Here is a 17,498-nt window from a genome sequence, read left to right on the forward strand (position 1 = left end):
CTTTGTTTCTTCTCTATTAGTAGATGTTTATGCCTTCCCCTGGTTAAGACCAGAATGAACTTGTTTTCCATGTAAAATAATTACAGTAGGCAGTTGCAAATGGCTTTGTAACTTTTTAAAATTAAATTATGGTTATTTTGCAAACCAGCACTTTGTGGTGGAGGATGGTATCTGTGTCCTGGTGGGTCCACTGAATTGCCAAGGCATTGCAGGCTGGGTGTTCCCATGCTCCATGGATGCACAAAATGACACTTCTTTTCCCTTTTTAATCTGTTCAAATCTTCAGCTGCAGCAGGTAGTTATTTTGGAGCTGCCACACCTAAGAAATACCATCACAAATACTTATTTGCACAAAGTAATTTCCTCCTTCTGCATCCTTAAAGAGTTGCAGTGCTGCTTATTTAATTCCCTCCCTGTCGAGCATGTCCCCTCTTCATTTGATGGAGGTGGAATGTCAGAGCAGGTCCTTTTTGGGAAGGCAAAGAGCACATGAGGCTGCACCTGGGAAAGCACCTGAGTTTTAGGCACATCAGGTGCTCCGTGGGTCTTGTGTGGTTGACTGAAACAAGCATCAAAGTCTCTTCCTTGGCAGAAGACCAGTGTTCTTCTATCTATAATATTGTCATGCCCTCTTGACATCACAAGAAGGTTTGGTCTCAAAAGTTGAGATTATATTTTGCAAAGGGTGATCTAACTTTGATTTTTTTTTTCCAGGTTTGATAGCAAAAGCCTGATTAACTGTTGAATCATCTTGTCTTCTATGAATTTTGCTTCAGATTTAGAGACACAAAAATATCAGACTCAGAAAAAATGGGATGCTCAAAATTAAACAGCTTCTGGGGAGGTTAGGTGCCCTTGTATAAATAGCTCACTTTAAGTCAATTCCTGGTAAAAGAATAGGACCAAGTCTTTTAATTTATCTCATCAGAAGCTAATCAGCACCTAATGGTGTCTTGTTTTGAGAAACTCCTAACCTTTCTTTTTTTCTAGTAAGTCTTTGAAAGCCAAATTCAGCTCAACTTTCAGACTTTTAAAGGAAGTGAATAAGTTTTAAAACTGTGCTGAGAAGATTGGAAATAACAGCAAAGAGGGGTAGAGGTCTTCTGTGTAAAATGGTAACACAGCTTCTCCTTCTGTATCATTTTGGTCTCCTTTAATGCAAAATATACCTGCAATAAAATGAGTTCCAGAGAGTTGGAACAAAATGTTAAGGAGTCAAAAAGCAATTTCCATATGAGCAAATCAGAGGTAGTAAGATGTCTTAGTTTCCAAAGAGGGAGAAGCTTAAGAAAAATTATGCAAATGGTATAGGCAGTTAACTAGCAAGGTACTTGAATTTACCAAGCTTTGTGTCTAGTTCAACTTCAGAATCAATTAATGTAATTAATGTTAATTTTAGAACATTTCTGTTGGATACTTACAGATCCATCTAGCACAGTGCTAGAATTAGATCTTATCCACTAAATTAGGTGGCAAGCCACGAACATTTACTGGTACAAGTTTGTTCTCCAGCACTATATTGAATTTATCTTTCAGTGTCTTCTCAACCTCTTCATCTGTAAGAGTTGTGATGTGCACCAGGTCCATGTCCTCTGTGTAATTATACTTCATTTTAGTCAAGGTCCATCCAACTAAGGCAATGAGCCCTTCAGTGGTCTGGAGACTGCAGAGTGACTTCTTCCGAAGTATGTTATCTGGAGACACTTGTAGGTATGTGTTTAACTCCTGAAAGTCATTTATATGTCGTGGCTCAAGAGTGAATCTATATAATTTTCTGATGTTCCCCAATCCTGGAGCGTCAGTGAAGTAAGGAGCCTCACTTTCCTCAGGAATATAATGCTTCCTTTTGACCTTCTCAAAGTACCAGGTGCCATTGTCTTCCATGAAGCGGAAGATTCCAGGGACCTGGGGTTGATCCTTCCCAGAAATCAGCCTCAGTGGCTGCCACATCTGGTAGGCACCACCAAAACCGGCATCTACGATGTAGGAATTTCCCTGGATCGCCACCTTCAGCAGGATATGGTTCATCGCAGCAGCGTACGCCTTCTCTGCTGGGTCATAGCAATTCGCACCAAGAATGCAGATGTCATACCCTAATTCTTGCAAGGCCCAAAATAAAAGGTAGTTGGTTTCCAGGCACCACCCACCACGTTTCTTTCGCACGATCTTATTGTAAATGGGCTGTAAATCCAGCTCGATGGTCTCCCCGCAATGCATGCTGAGGTTCTCAAAAGGAATTGCCTGGACGTGATGCTGGAAGATGGCTTTTAAGGTTTGCAAGTCTGCATCCTTATGGGGCTTGTTGTAAGATATTCTTCTGAAATACTCTTGAATGTTCATTTTGCCTGTGTGAGCAGAAAAACAGCCAGTTACTGCTGTGCAGCTGTCAAGGGCTTCACTCCTATTTTTGTAACACAGGTTAACCAGCCTGCAAACATAGCCTGGGCCATTTCACTGAGGATTTGAAAGAAACTTTTGCCCCTGATAGGAGACAAATGCAGGCTAGACCTGCCTTTGGCATTTATATTTCTTGAAAAAGAGACAAGGATGGGAGCAGGCAACAATAATGCTTTCCCTCTCTCAGGTGTTGCCTTCAAACCAGATGGATGTCTTTCCTGTGGGAAGACACAGCACACACCATAACAGAGTCTCTGGCCACAGATGAGGATCCCACATGACAAAAGTTTTCTAAAACTGGCAAACAACAAGTTTGCAGAAAAGCTGTTAGACCATACCAGCATAAAAGTCGCAGCAGGTTCCCACTGTTTCTTTTACCAGGTAAGCAATTCTTTCTTTATCCCACAGGTAATTTAACCAGAAGGTTTTACATTCATGGCTTCATTTAACTGGGATTAGCATCTCAGTGTGTCACCATTTTAGACAGGCTTCCATGTGAAGTAGATTGTTGTTTTCGTAATCTCCTAAATTTCCCTGTGGAGTTTAGACAGGGCTTTGGCCCTGGCTGTGAAAGGAAGGAACTGTTAATTTTTCTAACCTAAGGGTTAGAGGAACTGGTAATTACTAAGAATACATACAAGGTGTATTCATCATCTTTTGGGGTTTTTTTACCATCTTGTACAAACCAAAAACTTCTATCTCAGCTCGAATTATTGGAAATATTTTATGTCTTTAGGTCTTTGATCCCCTTTCCTTTCATGAGAAAGACACTGTCATTGGTACTGGCTGTGTGGTCAAAGTGCAAAAGGCTCCCTGTAACACTTCTAATCCACTGACTCATCCAGTCTCTGCAAGGATTTCTCTTGCCTTTAGTTTAGGTTTAATTTGGCTTTTTTCCATGGAAGGATATTTGTTTTCCAGAACAATTCACCATCTGCTAAGGACTGTAGTAATTTCTAAAAAGTCTGAGATTTCTTGCTCAAAGTCGGTCACGTGTTCCCTGGGAAGATTTTCCAAAAATCATTTGATGTGGATGAGATCAAGAAACTCCCTTCTGGTGACTATTTTCAGCTTTGCAGTTTGACCCCATGCCCATGCCAGCACTCAAGGGAGTGCTGGGAGCTTGTGAAAATCCCACCTCAAACCCATGGGTGGAAATGCCCCCACCCCAGCAGGTGAGCACGTCAGACGACCTGATCTCTAGACTTTAACCCCAACCTTGATGCCAGCAGGACAACTCACATGACTTAGTTGTAATTGCTCCTGATCTCCACTGGTACCAGGATTCAGACTGGCTGATGCAAAGCCACAGGAAAATGTGATAGAATAGAGGCCTATCCCAATAAGGGAATAAGAAACAAACATTTTCACTTCAAAAGGACCCGAGGAGGCTACATGAAAAAACAGTAATGTCTCTTTGATACTGCATTTTATGGTTTTTTTCCATCCCTTTTTTAGGACAAGGGCACTCATCTCTGGCAGGATCTGCTTTGAAAGACTTGTAGGAAGCCATTCCCTCCCCAACTCACAGTGCACATGTATGCTGGCAGGCTCATCCTGTGGTTTTCTGGTTTATTTTTCTTTTTATTCTCACTTTTAGCAATTTTGCATAGCAAGATAGAAACATCTTTTCCCTGTGATGGTGTCCAGCTGAACCTCTGTGACCAAGAGGGCTCCAGGAGAGTCCATTAATTAGCCTGGTGTGTGTGATACAATTAAAATTTGCCTTCAAGCAAAAACCCGATGAGTCCCTGCCCTGGTCCAGCAGCAGAAGACCTGATGCCCTCTCTATAACCCATCTCCTGGGTCTGGGTGTTCCCACTGCTCCACTGAGAGCTCAGCATGTAACCAGTTCCCCTCTTCTATCCATGAGCAACCTCCCCATGGAGAGCCTCCGTGGGGGGCTGGCAATGAGGCTTTAGGAAAACACATTTTGGGAAATTCTTGGCCCGTGCCTCAGTTTCCCCAGCTGCCCCTTCTCTGGCCTCCTCAGTGTAAAGCCTGGATCAGAGACAGCCTTTGGTGGCTGGCAAAACGTGCTCTGATCTCAATGAATACTTAAAGAGGTTTAAGTATAATAAAGCTGCACTACAACATCAGTGACATCAGGGAGCACCCACATAAATCAGTGTTCACTCCCTCGCCTTCCCAAGGGCAGATTTTTTTTTCTTGGCACCACCATTCCCACTGTGTGAGCTATGAGGCTGCAGCAGTGAGCAAGCCCTCGCCCGGGGGACAGTTTTTGTTCCAAAACTGAGTTGCCAAATATCCCAAGCCTCAGTTCAGCCTTGTTTACTTCTGCTCCTGCAGCAGCTGAGCTTCACTCAGCATTCATGCAGCTTGGGGGGTAGTGAGATTCAGACATTAGTTCTGCCTGCCTGGAAGAGCCCTGGGGATCGCTGTGTCCTTCCATAATCAGGGTGAGTGTTAGGAACAGTTCTTCTCTGCTAAAAATCATGAGGGACTTCCAAGTGGATCCTCTTGCACATGCCTGTGCTATTTGTTTGATTTTTAAGTCACGGTGTGAGTCAGTAGCTGGCTCAACATAAAGGGGTTAGTTTAACTCTCAAAGCATTGCTGTACTTGGAAAACGCCCTTGCCATGCAACACACGCCATTGGCCCCTATGTTCCTGTAATTTGTGCTTTGCTAATATGCCTCCAGTGCTGAGCACATGGTATGCAGACCCACAGGGGTGGGCTTTCCCAAACTGAACTTCTGGGCTGACCCAAGGCTGCAGGGTGAAGTTAAAGATCAGGCACTCAGCACTTACCTCTCAGGCAGTCAGCTCAGGCTTTCCACGCTGGTTTGCTCCAAAGTTCCCAGGAAGAGCTGCACTGGGAACTGCTGCTCTTAAAGGTCCAGGCTGGCTTTACTGCCTGTCAGGGACAGTGTTATTCTCTAGCACGGCAGTAAAAGAGATGAGAATTTCTTCTTTTATAACAGTTTCTATTCTAATTGTTTTATTGGTTTATTTGCACTGGCATATGTGTAGATAGCCCTGTCATGACGGAGAGCCTGGAAATGATCCAGCCCCCAGATTGCTTACAATATTGAGTAGATTTTAACCTTCCATGTTACTGAATGAGAACTGAAGCCCTGCAGAAGTACAAAGGAAAAAAGCAGTATGGGTATCGTGACCAACTTTTGTAAGTGGTTATAACCCCTATAAACCCATCCCTGACCCTGCAGGTCACCCAGGGGCTTCAGTCCGTGGGGCACCTTGATGGGTGCTCCCAAGCTACAGCAGCAAAGAAATAGTGCAAATTTTGATACAGATTTTATATTGCTGACACTCATGTAGTCTGGATTCCTGTAGGAAGTGACTAGTGATAGAGAGTTATCCAAGGCAAGAAGTCACTGTTTCATTGATGGGAATGGCAACTGTTGAATTAATCACACATATTCCTCATGGGTGATACCAGCCCTCCCCAAAGCAAGAAGATCAGATTTGCCAAATCATGTAGCTGTTTAAATCCCCTTGGGTTCAAAAAGAAGCCCTGTTCTCCAGCAGCAAGGACACTGCTCCCAGAGAAGTCTGTGCTCAGGGAGCCTGCTGTGCCTTTAAGGATTTGCCTCCAAAGTTAGTGACAAGGAAAAAACAAACCAGTGCAATTGGAGATGAAGAACCTCTTTTTTTTTTTTTCCCCTTCCAGCGGCAAGTTTCATTTGGTTGCTCAGCAATCAAATCTGCCTCTGTGGGTGTGCTGAGCAGGGGCCAGGAGTGCTGAGCTGTGCCATGGAGGGGCAGCAGCCCTGGCAGTGGCCGGGGCACACGGTCCAGGCGATGTGTCAGCAGAAAGAAAGTGGTTTTCCCTGTTATTGCCCTTCACGTGTCGAATCTCTGGGACAATGGATGTAATGCTCTACTCTGATCTTAAAGGTCTATGATTTTATGGTTCTGTAGTCCTTGCCCCGAGCCTATGGAACAGTATAAAGTGCAAGAAACACCCAGGCACAGGGAGAGGAGCGGGCACAGCCCCTTCTAGATGTTTCCTATGTCTGTTCCCACAAAGGATGGAGCTTCTTGGCTTTACATGGATCTCCTTCTGCTCCACAACTTTGCAAGACCTTCTTGGACTTTTGCCTGCATCCCAATGCTTTGCCCCAGCTGCCAGGCTGCTACAAGGACAAACCTCCTGAGTTTAGCTCCTTTAGCTCTTCCACTATTGCAGGGACCACAGAAAGACACAGACCACAAACAAACCATATCCTGGGACAATTTCTTCTGATCATCTGTGTTGCAAGCTGCTGGTCCACACCATAAGAAACCCCTTTTTCTTCTGCAACCCACTACAGGATGTCATTAATATTTCATTTCCCTATGGGGTGGGAGAACCTCATATGCTATAAAGGACTATTGCACACCTGCAGCCAAGCACATATAGATGAGTTTGGCTCTGGGGAGAAGGGGATTTGGGGAGCTCACTGTGTCTCTGTGAAATACACTTTGAACGTGCAGAATAGCAGCAGCATTTATTCACCATAAATTGCTAGTTATAGAAAGCTGCACATACTGCATACCAAGTAAAAAAGGTTCAGTGAGTTATTGTGTTTTTAAAAGCCTTCGCTGCAAAATATTAGCACATAAAAATAATCAGGACAACTGCAGTGATTAATGACATTTTTTACTTTGGGAATACATGCTGTAATTTGGGGGGGAAATGTCTGAATAATTCTGCCACACAATGCTTGATTTTTTTTTTATTTAACTGTAAATCACTTCTATAATTTACTAAATTATAAGTGCATAGTTGTAATGTTTCCAAGATTTGTACATGAAGGAACATCAAGTATCTTCTCAAAGGGCAAAGTGATCACATTTGAGTAATTTCTCCCACTAGAAATCTTAGCCTTTAGGTATGTGATTAAGATTCATCGTTTCTCCTTTTATCAATATAATTTGTATCACCGCGAACACATCCTCAGTAGAACAGATATGTTTCAGATAAATAATTCTGTGCCTGTTTTTGGGTTCAGCCATAATAATTAATGTGCAATAACACTCAGAGTGACGAGAGGAACATATATTCCCAGCAGTCTGCTGCTGGGTGGTAGCAAACAAAATGCTCAGGAAATGCTTTCAGTTTGAAGAAATACTGATTTTTGGTTATGTCACTGAGAGAACAGGAGTCATGTAAAGTCTGAAACAAGACAGAATTGTCGCTAATATTTCTTATCATCTGTTTTAGGCCATAAATAACCTGTCCTTAAGTATTCTCACGGTGCAGCACAGGTGTGACACCATCTGACTGCCATGTGAGAGGGTGTTGTGGATGCAGGAGGAAAAAGGACAGGCTTGTGGAGCCAACTCAGCACAGGATGTCTTTGTTTTTCTGGCTCTTAAATTCCCAAAATAATATAGTGTTCATTTAAGAGGTGGATATGATTTTCCCCAGGTGGCAGCACCAGGTAATTAAGAAAGAGCCATGTGGTTCCATCGTTCTGCCCAGCTACTCTGGGTGTGTTTAGAGAAGCTTTTAAGAGATGAAAGGAGTAGGGAATGGGCAGAGTGTGCTCCTCGCTAAGCACAAACAGAGGACAGTGATTTGATTGAGCTAGGAAGGAATTATTTGTACTCAAACCAAAAAGAGATGTAGGAATAGTTGTGAAAATCCATTTCTTTTCCAGATTTGTGCTAGTATGTTCTGCTTTACACTGGTGTAGATGGAAGGGAAAAGCTTAACCTTTAGATGCTTCTCAGGAAAAGGGGGAGGGATTGCCTGTAATGCCCCTGAATCGAATTATAATTCAGGCAGTGAGTTAGAACAGAGACAACCTGCTTGTATTGACGGGTACAAATTTCTTGTCTAGCGTTATATTGAATTTCTCTTTCAGTGTTTTCTCTATTTCTTCATCTGCAAGCATTCTGATTTCCACAAGATCCATATTGTCCCTGTAATTGTACTTAATCTCAGTGAGTTTCCACCCCACCAGTGCCCGGATGCCGTCGGCAGTCTGCAGGCTGCAGATAGACTTGGTCACGAAGAGCGAGTCGGGCGCTGTCTGCAGGTGGGCATTGCAGCCTCTGAACTCTTCAATGTCTCGTGGCTGAAGGCTAAAGAGGTAAATCCGACGGCAAACTTCCTCTTCCACTTTGTGGGAAGTGGAGTCACCATGGTTGGTAACCCACTGCTTCCTTTTCACCTTCTCGAGGTACCAGGTCCCGCTCTCCTCCAGGAAGCGAAAGACCCCGGGAGTCTGCGGCTGATCTGTCCCTGAAATCAGCTCCATTGGCTGCCACAGCTGGTAGGCCATCCCAAACCCCCCATCCACAATGTAGGATTTGCCATCAAGCACCACTTTTAGCAGCAGATGATCCATTTCCTCTGGGTAGGCGTCGTGCTCCGGGACATAAACTTTTGATCCCAGAAGGGTGACGTCATAGCCAAGAGTTTTCAGGACCCAAGACAAAAGGTAGTTGTTTTCCATGCACCAGCCCCCACGTTTCTTCCTCACTATCTTGTTGTAGGTCGCTTCCAGGTCCAGCTCAATCGTTTCCCCACAGTGGATGCTGAGGTTTTCAAAAGGGACAGCTTGGATGTGGTGCTGGAATATATCTGACATAGTACCCAGGTCTGGCTTATTGTGGGAGCCCCGGTAAGAAATTCTGGCAAAATATTCCTTGATGTCCATTCTGCCTCTGAGAGAAGGGTGGGGAAAAATAATAAGTTGTGTCAGAAGTGATGGAAGGCTCTTCCCATTCCTTATAATGGGGCGCTCGGAAGAGGAGCGGGATTTGACTAATGTCTGTCTCAAAGGCAGCTGAGTATTAGCACTGAGAGAAGCCAATGGGATGCTGCTGATGAGCACAAATGTTATTTTTATTTGCTTCTTTTACAGCTGTGATGAGAGGCTCCAGCTGTGCTAAGCACATTTCAGCAGAGTTCCTGCCCAGCAAAGCTACAAATCTCTGTAGGAAGGAACAAAAGCAGTAGCAGAGATGTTTCCCTGCTAGAAACGATAGGAACTGAGACTCTCCAGATCTGAACTGCTCATGGTTTGACTCATCGAAGCAGAAAACAAACCCTTCCACTCTTGCAGAGCAATCCAGAGCCTCCTCTGCAACCAAACATGAAACAAATCTGTCCTGCTGTGGTATTTCTTCATTATTTAGGCAGCCTGGCACGAGCTGGTCTCACCTGCTCCTGCTCTCTGTGCCGGCAGTAGCAGATGTGACCTGGAGTGCAAAAGGCTGCTTTAGGGCAGAAAAGGCTGTGGGAGGTTTTTTGCTGCATCTGCTGTGAGCTGCCTCCCCCCAGCACAGCTTAGCTCCCCAGCTCTGCTAATCACACGCCAGCAGCAGGACGAATCCAAGGTTTGGGCCAAAACTACAAGTTTCAGGGGGTCTCAGATTTTCTGGCATCATTTTTCAGGACGCATTTGCTCCTTCTACTCATGGTCACCCCAGCAGTGGGTGTCTGCCCAGGGGTAAGGGAGCATTGCCCTGATGTGGGATGGCAGAGGGCTCAGTATGAGGCTGTTTCATAAATATGGGGGTGGAAAGCAGCTCAAACCCTCCCAGCCCTTTGTGGAAGGAATGGGATTTTGATGGAGCCAAGTACTTTTGTTGTTCCTCCCCAGGCACTGCAAAAATTCAGGCAACTGTAAGTATGGAACAATGTTGTTCAGATTGTTAACCCAAGAGGTCCCAAAATGTTCTTAAGTTCCTGTATACAACTCTCAAAGTAAAATCATAAGATAAACTCCAACAGTTCCAACAGGATTATATTCTTGACCTGATGAAAAACAGCACAGCCAAAATTGTATGGGAATTTTGGAAAGATACTTTCAGTACATAAACAAAGCAATGAAAATTAAAAATTCCCATTTGGTGTAATACCCTGGCAGAAGCAGAGGGTGTTTTGGTTTGCCTCCCCACACCCTTTCAGATAGAAGCTTTACAGAAGTCTTAACTGTTGCATCATGGCCACTCCCATGTTTCAACATCCTACAAGCAGGCCTGAGTGATCCACTGTGGGGTTAAGAGCATCAGATTTAGGGCATTCTCTTTGTTCAGCTTTTGCCTGTTCCCAAGATTTTCCCCAAAGCCCCAGAACTACAACTCTATTCATTTCTGAAAACTTGGCATAAGCTTAGTTGTTGCCGTGTGAATTTTAAACCAGCATCACCAGCAATGAGCTGTTTTTCCCTTTCTTTCTCCCTTCCTTTCCCTTTACCACAGCAGGCAGAACTCGTGTAGTAACTTTTACTTGCAGAGAGAATGTTGGTGTGGGCTTTGTCTGTCTATCTGTCCGTCTCTTGCAGGTGTTTATAAGGCTGTTTTAACTGAAATTAGGCAGATGGCACAAATGCCTGAGTTGCTTCAGGCAGACAGCTGAGTAAATAAACCAGTGTATCTACAACACTGAGCAGCTGAGCTCTCCCTGCTCTGCCCTTACACCATTTCTGCTGTGTTTTGTCTCCAGCCAGATTTAACTTCCTGGTTAGACAGCGCTCAGCTACCAAGATCCGGGGGTTAAAATAAAGGCTTACCTGGAAAATCAGTTCAAGCACCAGGATACCTCCAGGATTTGGGGGGGTGGTTCTAGGCTAAAGCAAGTGGAGTGGCTGTCTGTCCTCTGCCTAGCACAAGCAGGGCTAGGACTGCTCTCCAGCTGCTCTTCAGGGGAATGTCTTTTCCGTGAACTTGCTTTCACCCGCCTCTGTCAGATTGCAAAAGCTGGAAAAAAAAAAAAAGCAACAAACCAAACAAGCTCAAAGGGTGGAGCATGAGAGCTGGAGTGAGCCAGCAAAGCCAGCAGCAGCGGCTCAACACACGTGCAAACCTGGCAGTTAGAGCAGAGGCTGCTTCACATTTTCACCTGTTTCCTGCTCTCTGTGGGGACCAGCTCAGGCTGTCACCAGAAGGGTATGTTTTTGTTCCAGTAACTTGCTGGATGCACTCAGGTGACACTTTTTTTTTTCTCCCAGGTATTAGGTTACTGTTTGTTTGGAAATGTGGGGAAATAAATCTTGCACGCGTTCAACCTGAGAAGGATTTTGCACTGTTTCTGAAAATCAGCAAGATTTCGGTGCAGCAACTTGCACCTGCAACCCCCTTGCCCCAGTCAGCAACACGAGAACTTCAGCACTGCCTTTGCTTTGTTTGCTCTCTGTGATTTACATGTGTTTTTTTATTACTGTAAATGTCATAGAATATAAGGAAGCACTGGGACAGCAGTGTCTCTTCTTTGGCCTTTGCCCACAGATATCACCTGTGGATGCCATGGTGGTGAAGATGTTCTCGGCAAAGTGATGGCTATGAAGTGCCAACACATAGGGAGATCCATCCTTTCACGTTTCATGTTTGTATCCACCAATTTTGCTGGCATTTGGCCAAGAGAAGTCTTTTTCATTCTCTGACATATACAGCTGGATTTTTTCCTGTTAGTTCTCCAAAAGTAATTCCAGTCCTTCACATTTAGTATCAGTGGCAAGTTCCACTCAAACACTGATTTATTGGATAATTAGCAGAGATAATAAATCAGATGAAGCAGACACAATAAATCAGATGAAACGGAGATATCTGTGGTAACCCATTACACAGCTCCACTCCCATATCAAAAATTGGCTCTTTATCATCCCATCAGTGGCCAGTGTTTGACCCCACAAGCGAGAACCGATGCCCAAGCCCAACCAATGCCAAGGCACTGAGAGGAATGGGTAACCTGCCCTTGTCAGGCTCCTTTGGGCAGATGCTGTACATGGAGTAATCCCTTCTCATCCCACAGTCTAGGAGCCCCTCGTTTTGACAGAGAGAAGCCAAGAGCTGAGCAGCCAGACCCCAGTGCTGGTGGGAACTGCACTGAGAGAAGCCTTTAGACCCGTCACTGTGTGGTGTGTGAGCAGACCTGGCTGTGCTCCTTCCCAGAGTCATTCGGGACCACAGATGGTGCCAAAAGTGGACACGTGCTGTGCTCCCTCAGGTGAAGTGGCTGGGGATCTGTTCCAGCTAATTTTGGGGTCCCATAAGTCATAAGTTTTTTCTAACCAAGTAGGAGCGAAATCCATTTCCCCTGGTGTTTGGATACTCAGCTTTTCTCAACTCCTCTCCCTAAAACATAGCAGATACTGAGCATTTTCTTCCATGTTTTTCAAATTCTCATCCCAACTCACTACCCTATGCCATTATTCCTGCATATCACTCTGCTTTTTCTTCCCATCCCGCACATTTTGGTCCCCAGGCCATTAAAACCACCCTCCCCAGGCGTGCCTGAGGCCATCACAGGGCAAAGCTCAGTCAGGGAGCACTGAAGGGAAGGAAAGGCTGATCTTGATCCCAAAGCCTTGCTGGAGTTTTTTTGCCTTTCAGCACTGTGGCAGATCACCAGGGTTAATTCCAGGAGTGGTGGGGCAATAAACAACAATCACAGCTGTGGGTAATGGCCACAACTTGCCTGCACCCATCCCCAGGAGCCACAAAGGGCAAAGCCCAGCGTAGGCCAGGTGGGTTGTGGAGAACATGACCACAGAGGGAATGTGCAAATGGGAATGTCCTTGGAAAGGACATTGCTGTCCACCTGGACACTGAGATGCCATTTCCCTTGGCAGGAGCTGAAGCTGCCCGAGCTTTGTCTAGAAGATCCTCAATGTAATTGCACTCAATTTTATTTATTTATAAATTTAAACTGCTGACAGCATTTAATTTATTACTGAAATCCTCCTCTCATCCTAACTCTCCTGAGAGGCCTCATCAAATATCCCTCCCTCCCTGCTTTAATGGAGTATTACATGCTGCAATATCTGCCTGGGGAAATAAAAGCATTAGGTGCCCTGTTTGGGGTAAAAGTCAAGGGTCTGCTCCCTTCTATGATCACCTCCCTGGCACACTGTATAACAAAGCAAGGTATATTAGATTATATCGTATTATAACCAGAATTCTTAATATACAAACTATCTGGTATGCTAGAGGAGCCCATGTTGGTCTGCAGGTCCTCCCATCCCTGAGGGTTTCAGCATAAATGTCTTACATGTAAATGGTCGTAATTCAGTTAAATTCCATTACAAGGGGAACAATCTGCTTTTCTGCATGAATGGCTTTATTTCCTATAAGTTTTGAAGGAAAAATAGAACATTTTAAGTTAAGTGCTTTGGTGAAAAGCATCTGCCTGTTAGGACGAAGGAGAAGTTGCTTCCATTTCACAAGAAATAATTGCACCCTCAACGTGCCCTTCCTGTTTCCATCTCGTGGGCCTCTTCTCCTGGAAGATGCCAGGGGTGTGGTCAAACCATGAAAATGCTGAGGAGAAAGTTCTGAAGGTTGGAAAGGAAAGTTGTGCTGGTTTCTCTGAACGTGTTGGTAGTGGGGTCTGTGAGAGCTGGCGAGCAGCTGGGGAGGCTCCAAGCCATGGTAGCAATGGCTTTACTGGCATTTGGAGACAAAGTGTTGGAGAGCACTGATGAGGAGGATGAAGAAGACAAGGAGAGCAAGGTGCTGTAAATGCTCTTTAATTAACCATAATTAACCAGTTAATAATGGCCATCATGTTAAATTGTCACTGCCTAACAAAAGTATGACAGTGTAATATGTAATGGGGCATCAGCATTGCTGGCTGGATCCTGAGACAGTTTCATTTCACACATCCCAATGAGAACTGTCCATCACACTGTCAAAAGCCTACTCTGGATATTTTCCAAGGAGGGAAATTTGGAAAAATTTGGGGCTGAAATGCTGTTGCAGAGCTGCAGCCGGGCAAAATGGGCATCCATGGCAGAGCCTGCAAATAAAGCAGATGTTCTGTGGGGAAATACTGTTTAAAACTCTTTAATTTCACCACATTTTCACCTTTATTGTCCAGCACTCATCATGATTACCATTACCCAGGAGCTAGCCAGGTACCTCTTGGGTAATTGCAGGGCAATGCATTCTCCTGTGCGGGGAAAAAAGGCCTCATTTGAAATATAGATATTATGTTGGTCTAGTCCAAAAGTCAACATAAGATATCCTGTTACAATTAATTAGCTGATCATCTGCAAAAGCCCTGTACAGTTGCTAATCAAATACATAAAATACACCATGACCTGACCACATGTAATTCCACCCATTTTGGTACGAGCTGCCAAACAAAGAGGGTTTGCAAGTCAACAGTCTCCGTCACTGTCAGGCCCAGAAATGGCTGAGTGTTCCAGCCTGTGCACCATATTGTTGCACCAAAAAATTATTGTTGCAAGATATTTCAAGAGGAAAATATTCCTTAATAATAAAAAGGTTCAATGACCAAAGGAGAGTTATATGTGTATGAATACAAGGGGGTGATGAGCATTCACTCAGCCTCTGAAATTCCTTTGGTGATCCATATATATACTATATATATATACATTTTTTTATATTTATAAGCTGAAAAAAAAATCTTTGTACGTGTGCCTAAATGCAGCAACAGTCACCATTTATGAGCAGGGAAACTACCAGGCTCCATCCTCAGCAGGGTTAAATTGTCCTCATTCCACCACAGCCACGGAGCAATGCTGCTTCTACTCTCCTGGCTTTGAGTCTGCTCCTCCAAAAAGCTCCTGTAACACCAAACTGCTGTTTCAGTGCAAAGACTCTCATGGAGTTCAGTGGGAATTTGGATCAGTCATAATTCAGACAATCAGCCTGGAAGCATGCAAAGCAGGAACAATTACACGAGTTCTGTCATTCCCATTACTCAGATTTATTTTTTTTTTTGGAGGTAGGTGGGAGGGAAACCTTTTATCTCAGTGAAGAGTAGGAAACAGAACGTTACAGTGACAGCAAAGGGGAAAAAAGCAACTGTGCCTTTGGAAAACACATTTTCATTACAATGTACTAACACGCATCAGAGAAATAATATATGTTTGTGATGACAATGTATTGCTGCCACTCCACTGCTGACTTTGGAGTGCAATTGGGGAAAAGAAAGAAGATATGCTCTGGATTCGAAACGCTCCCCCAGACTTACCTTTGTTGGGATTTTTTTGGCTTTCCTCCCTACAATGTGCTCATGGGGGGACACAGGTGTGACTTCCAAGTGGCACTGCACATGTAAATACACTTTCCACATGTTTCTTTCTGCCTCCCTGGTATGTCCACAGCTGGTATGTGCAGAACAAATTACTGTGCACCATGTATAGTGTATGGAAAAGAAGAGAGATGGACTATTCACACCTGGAGCAGGAAGGGAGCAATTGGAGCTGGGAGGAATCACCTGTGGGTTTGCTGGCTGGCAGCCTGCACAGTGCAGTATCCAAGGAGGGATGGAAGGAGGAATGCAGCCCTCCAGGGCTTTGGGAAGGACCGAAAGCTGGGAAGCAGGTTTTAGATTACGTCAGTGCGGGGATCGCAGAGTAGGGAAAGAAATTCAAGGTAAATTGTCATAGCTGGTGGGATCTCAAATCACATCCACTTCTGCATCGCTTGCCTGGGAGCTGAGTGAACCTTTTAAAAAGAAAATTTCAAGTTGCTGAATCTAATCATCTTCCATGAATCAAGGTATGCCAAAAAGCAGCCCTTTCCCAAAAAACAGCTCCACACCTGCTGTGCTGACTCACACATTACCCACAATATTATTACTTTTTTTTCTAGCAAGGAGCAATTCGGTCCTTGATCATATGAACTAGTGAATGGCCTTTGCTGTGAAATGATGAACCTGATTAAATTGACATCAACCCTGGGCATTTTCATCCCATAAGGTAAAAGGCAAGTAATTTCCATGCAATGGCGATGGTGCTTTCTTTTCCTCATCAAACCATTGCAAATAGATGCTGCACCCAGGTCAGTGTTTCCTCACAGGCAGATGCTGAGGGTGCTGTCATACTGGAATATTGTCCTCCACCTTCCACACCTTTATTTAATAGAAGTTTTAATATGAAATTCTGCTCAAATAGTCCTTGAAAAGTAACCACTTCTTTTTAAGCATCTGGAGACACAACTCTTCTGTTCCTCTATTTAAAATAAATAGACCTGTCATGAAGAAAAACCTACGGTTCAGCCACACACCGTGAAGTCCCTCTGAGACCAAACCCAACAGTAGATTTGTCAATTCACAGTGATGTTATTTTTAATTGCTTTCTCAGCAGTTGTGCTGGGAGCACCTCGTGTTCCAGCACAGCTCCTCCCAGCACAGATCACATCCCCCTGGGCCAGAGCAAATGGAGTCAAACGTGATGCTGACAAATACAGCATTGTCACTGGGGCTGGAGTCTGGGACCCTGAACCCAGGATGGTGGTGGAGGACAGTGCCTTCAACTCAGGAAAGCTTTCTGCTGAAATATCAGAGCTCTGCAAAGCCTTTGGGAAATTTCCCGGATGTAGCAGGACTCGACAAAGCGGCTGCAATGTCCTTTCTCCTCGCTTTCCAGCTTCCATGAGGGGCACCAGGTGCTCCCCAGCCCTGCAGGGAAGATGGGGTGAGCAGCTCTGTAAATCCTTCAGCAAGTGCACCCTATCCCCTTCATCACCCATGAAAGCACTAAACAACCTCACCAATCATCGGTCCACTCATCTGTCTTTGCCAGGTCCTTACTCAATTTTGCAATTATTCTTCTATTCCTGTCTGTGCCAGCATGGCCAATAATTTTCCAGACAGCGTTGTATCAAAATCTTTACTGAAATGCAGCACCTGAAGTCCCACTACACATTTCTTCCCTGTAGAAAATCACGTAACTAATCAGAGAAACCCAGTAGTTAATTTGGGCTACTATTTTTAATAAACTCCCATTCTGTGGTTATCGCTCACAACAGTCAGAGGCAGCCATAGCATCTGATGTGCCTGGATCTGTCTCTCCCCTTATGCATCTATCCGAGGGAAATTCTCCAGCGGCATCTGAAATCAGACAGTGGGAATGTATATTCTGCTCTCAGCTAATAATTGAGAGACTAAACCTGCCTGGTTGCTGGGGGCTCAAGGGAAGGGCTTGGAAATTGGCTGAGAGCTTCCTTCTCAACTCTTGTCAAAGCAGCTCCTGAATGTTTCATCACAGGAAAATTTGCCTGCATATTTATGTGGCCACAAAGATACCCGGTTTAAATCTGCAAAATCAATTCACCAATTGCATCAGCTCTCTCTCTCTGTTGTTACTCCAGCTAACACTTCTGATTCAGTTTTCTTCACTCTGCACAATGAAGACGTAAATAGGCAA

The 17,498-nt window shown here is 44.5% G+C and overlaps 2 protein-coding genes across 3 annotated transcripts; both read right to left on the reverse strand.

The window, feature by feature from the left end:
- Nucleotides 1-109: 109 nt before the first annotated feature.
- LOC113968416 (arylamine N-acetyltransferase, liver isozyme-like) lies at nucleotides 110-11,002 on the reverse strand. 2 transcript variants are annotated; one of them, XM_027684965.1, is made up of 4 exons: nucleotides 10,893-11,002; nucleotides 5,170-5,275; nucleotides 3,640-3,731; nucleotides 110-2,345 (listed from the first exon to the last, which is right to left on the reverse strand). In XM_027684965.1, the coding sequence occupies exon 4, from the start codon at nucleotides 2,338-2,340 to the stop codon at nucleotides 1,447-1,449; it is 894 nt and encodes a 297-aa protein (XP_027540766.1). In that variant the 5' UTR covers nucleotides 2,341-2,345; nucleotides 3,640-3,731; nucleotides 5,170-5,275; nucleotides 10,893-11,002; the 3' UTR covers nucleotides 110-1,446. The 2 variants fall into 2 exon arrangements, with proteins under 2 accessions (XP_027540766.1, XP_027540764.1); XM_027684963.1 differs by lacking the exon at nucleotides 3,640-3,731.
- LOC113968418 (arylamine N-acetyltransferase, pineal gland isozyme NAT-3) lies at nucleotides 6,836-11,006 on the reverse strand. Its single transcript, XM_027684967.1, has 2 exons — nucleotides 10,893-11,006; nucleotides 6,836-9,039 (listed from the first exon to the last, which is right to left on the reverse strand). Exon 2 carries the CDS (start codon nucleotides 9,030-9,032, stop codon nucleotides 8,160-8,162), a length of 873 nt encoding a protein of 290 aa, XP_027540768.1. The 5' UTR covers nucleotides 9,033-9,039; nucleotides 10,893-11,006; the 3' UTR covers nucleotides 6,836-8,159.
- Nucleotides 11,007-17,498: the final 6,492 nt, after the last annotated feature.

The sequence above is a fragment of the Neopelma chrysocephalum genome, unplaced genomic scaffold (genome assembly GCF_003984885.1).
Source record: "Neopelma chrysocephalum unplaced genomic scaffold, ASM398488v2 Primary Assembly neopelma1_68, whole genome shotgun sequence".
Taxonomy (NCBI): Eukaryota; Metazoa; Chordata; class Aves; order Passeriformes; family Pipridae; genus Neopelma; species Neopelma chrysocephalum.

What these genes read in the sequence shown, in the direction of transcription:
- LOC113968416 (XM_027684963.1), bottom strand. Translation starts at nt 2,340, where the DNA reads ATGAACATTCAAGAGTATTTCAGAAGAATATCTTACAACAAGCCCCAT.
- LOC113968418 (XM_027684967.1), bottom strand. Translation starts at nt 9,032, where the DNA reads ATGGACATCAAGGAATATTTTGCCAGAATTTCTTACCGGGGCTCCCAC.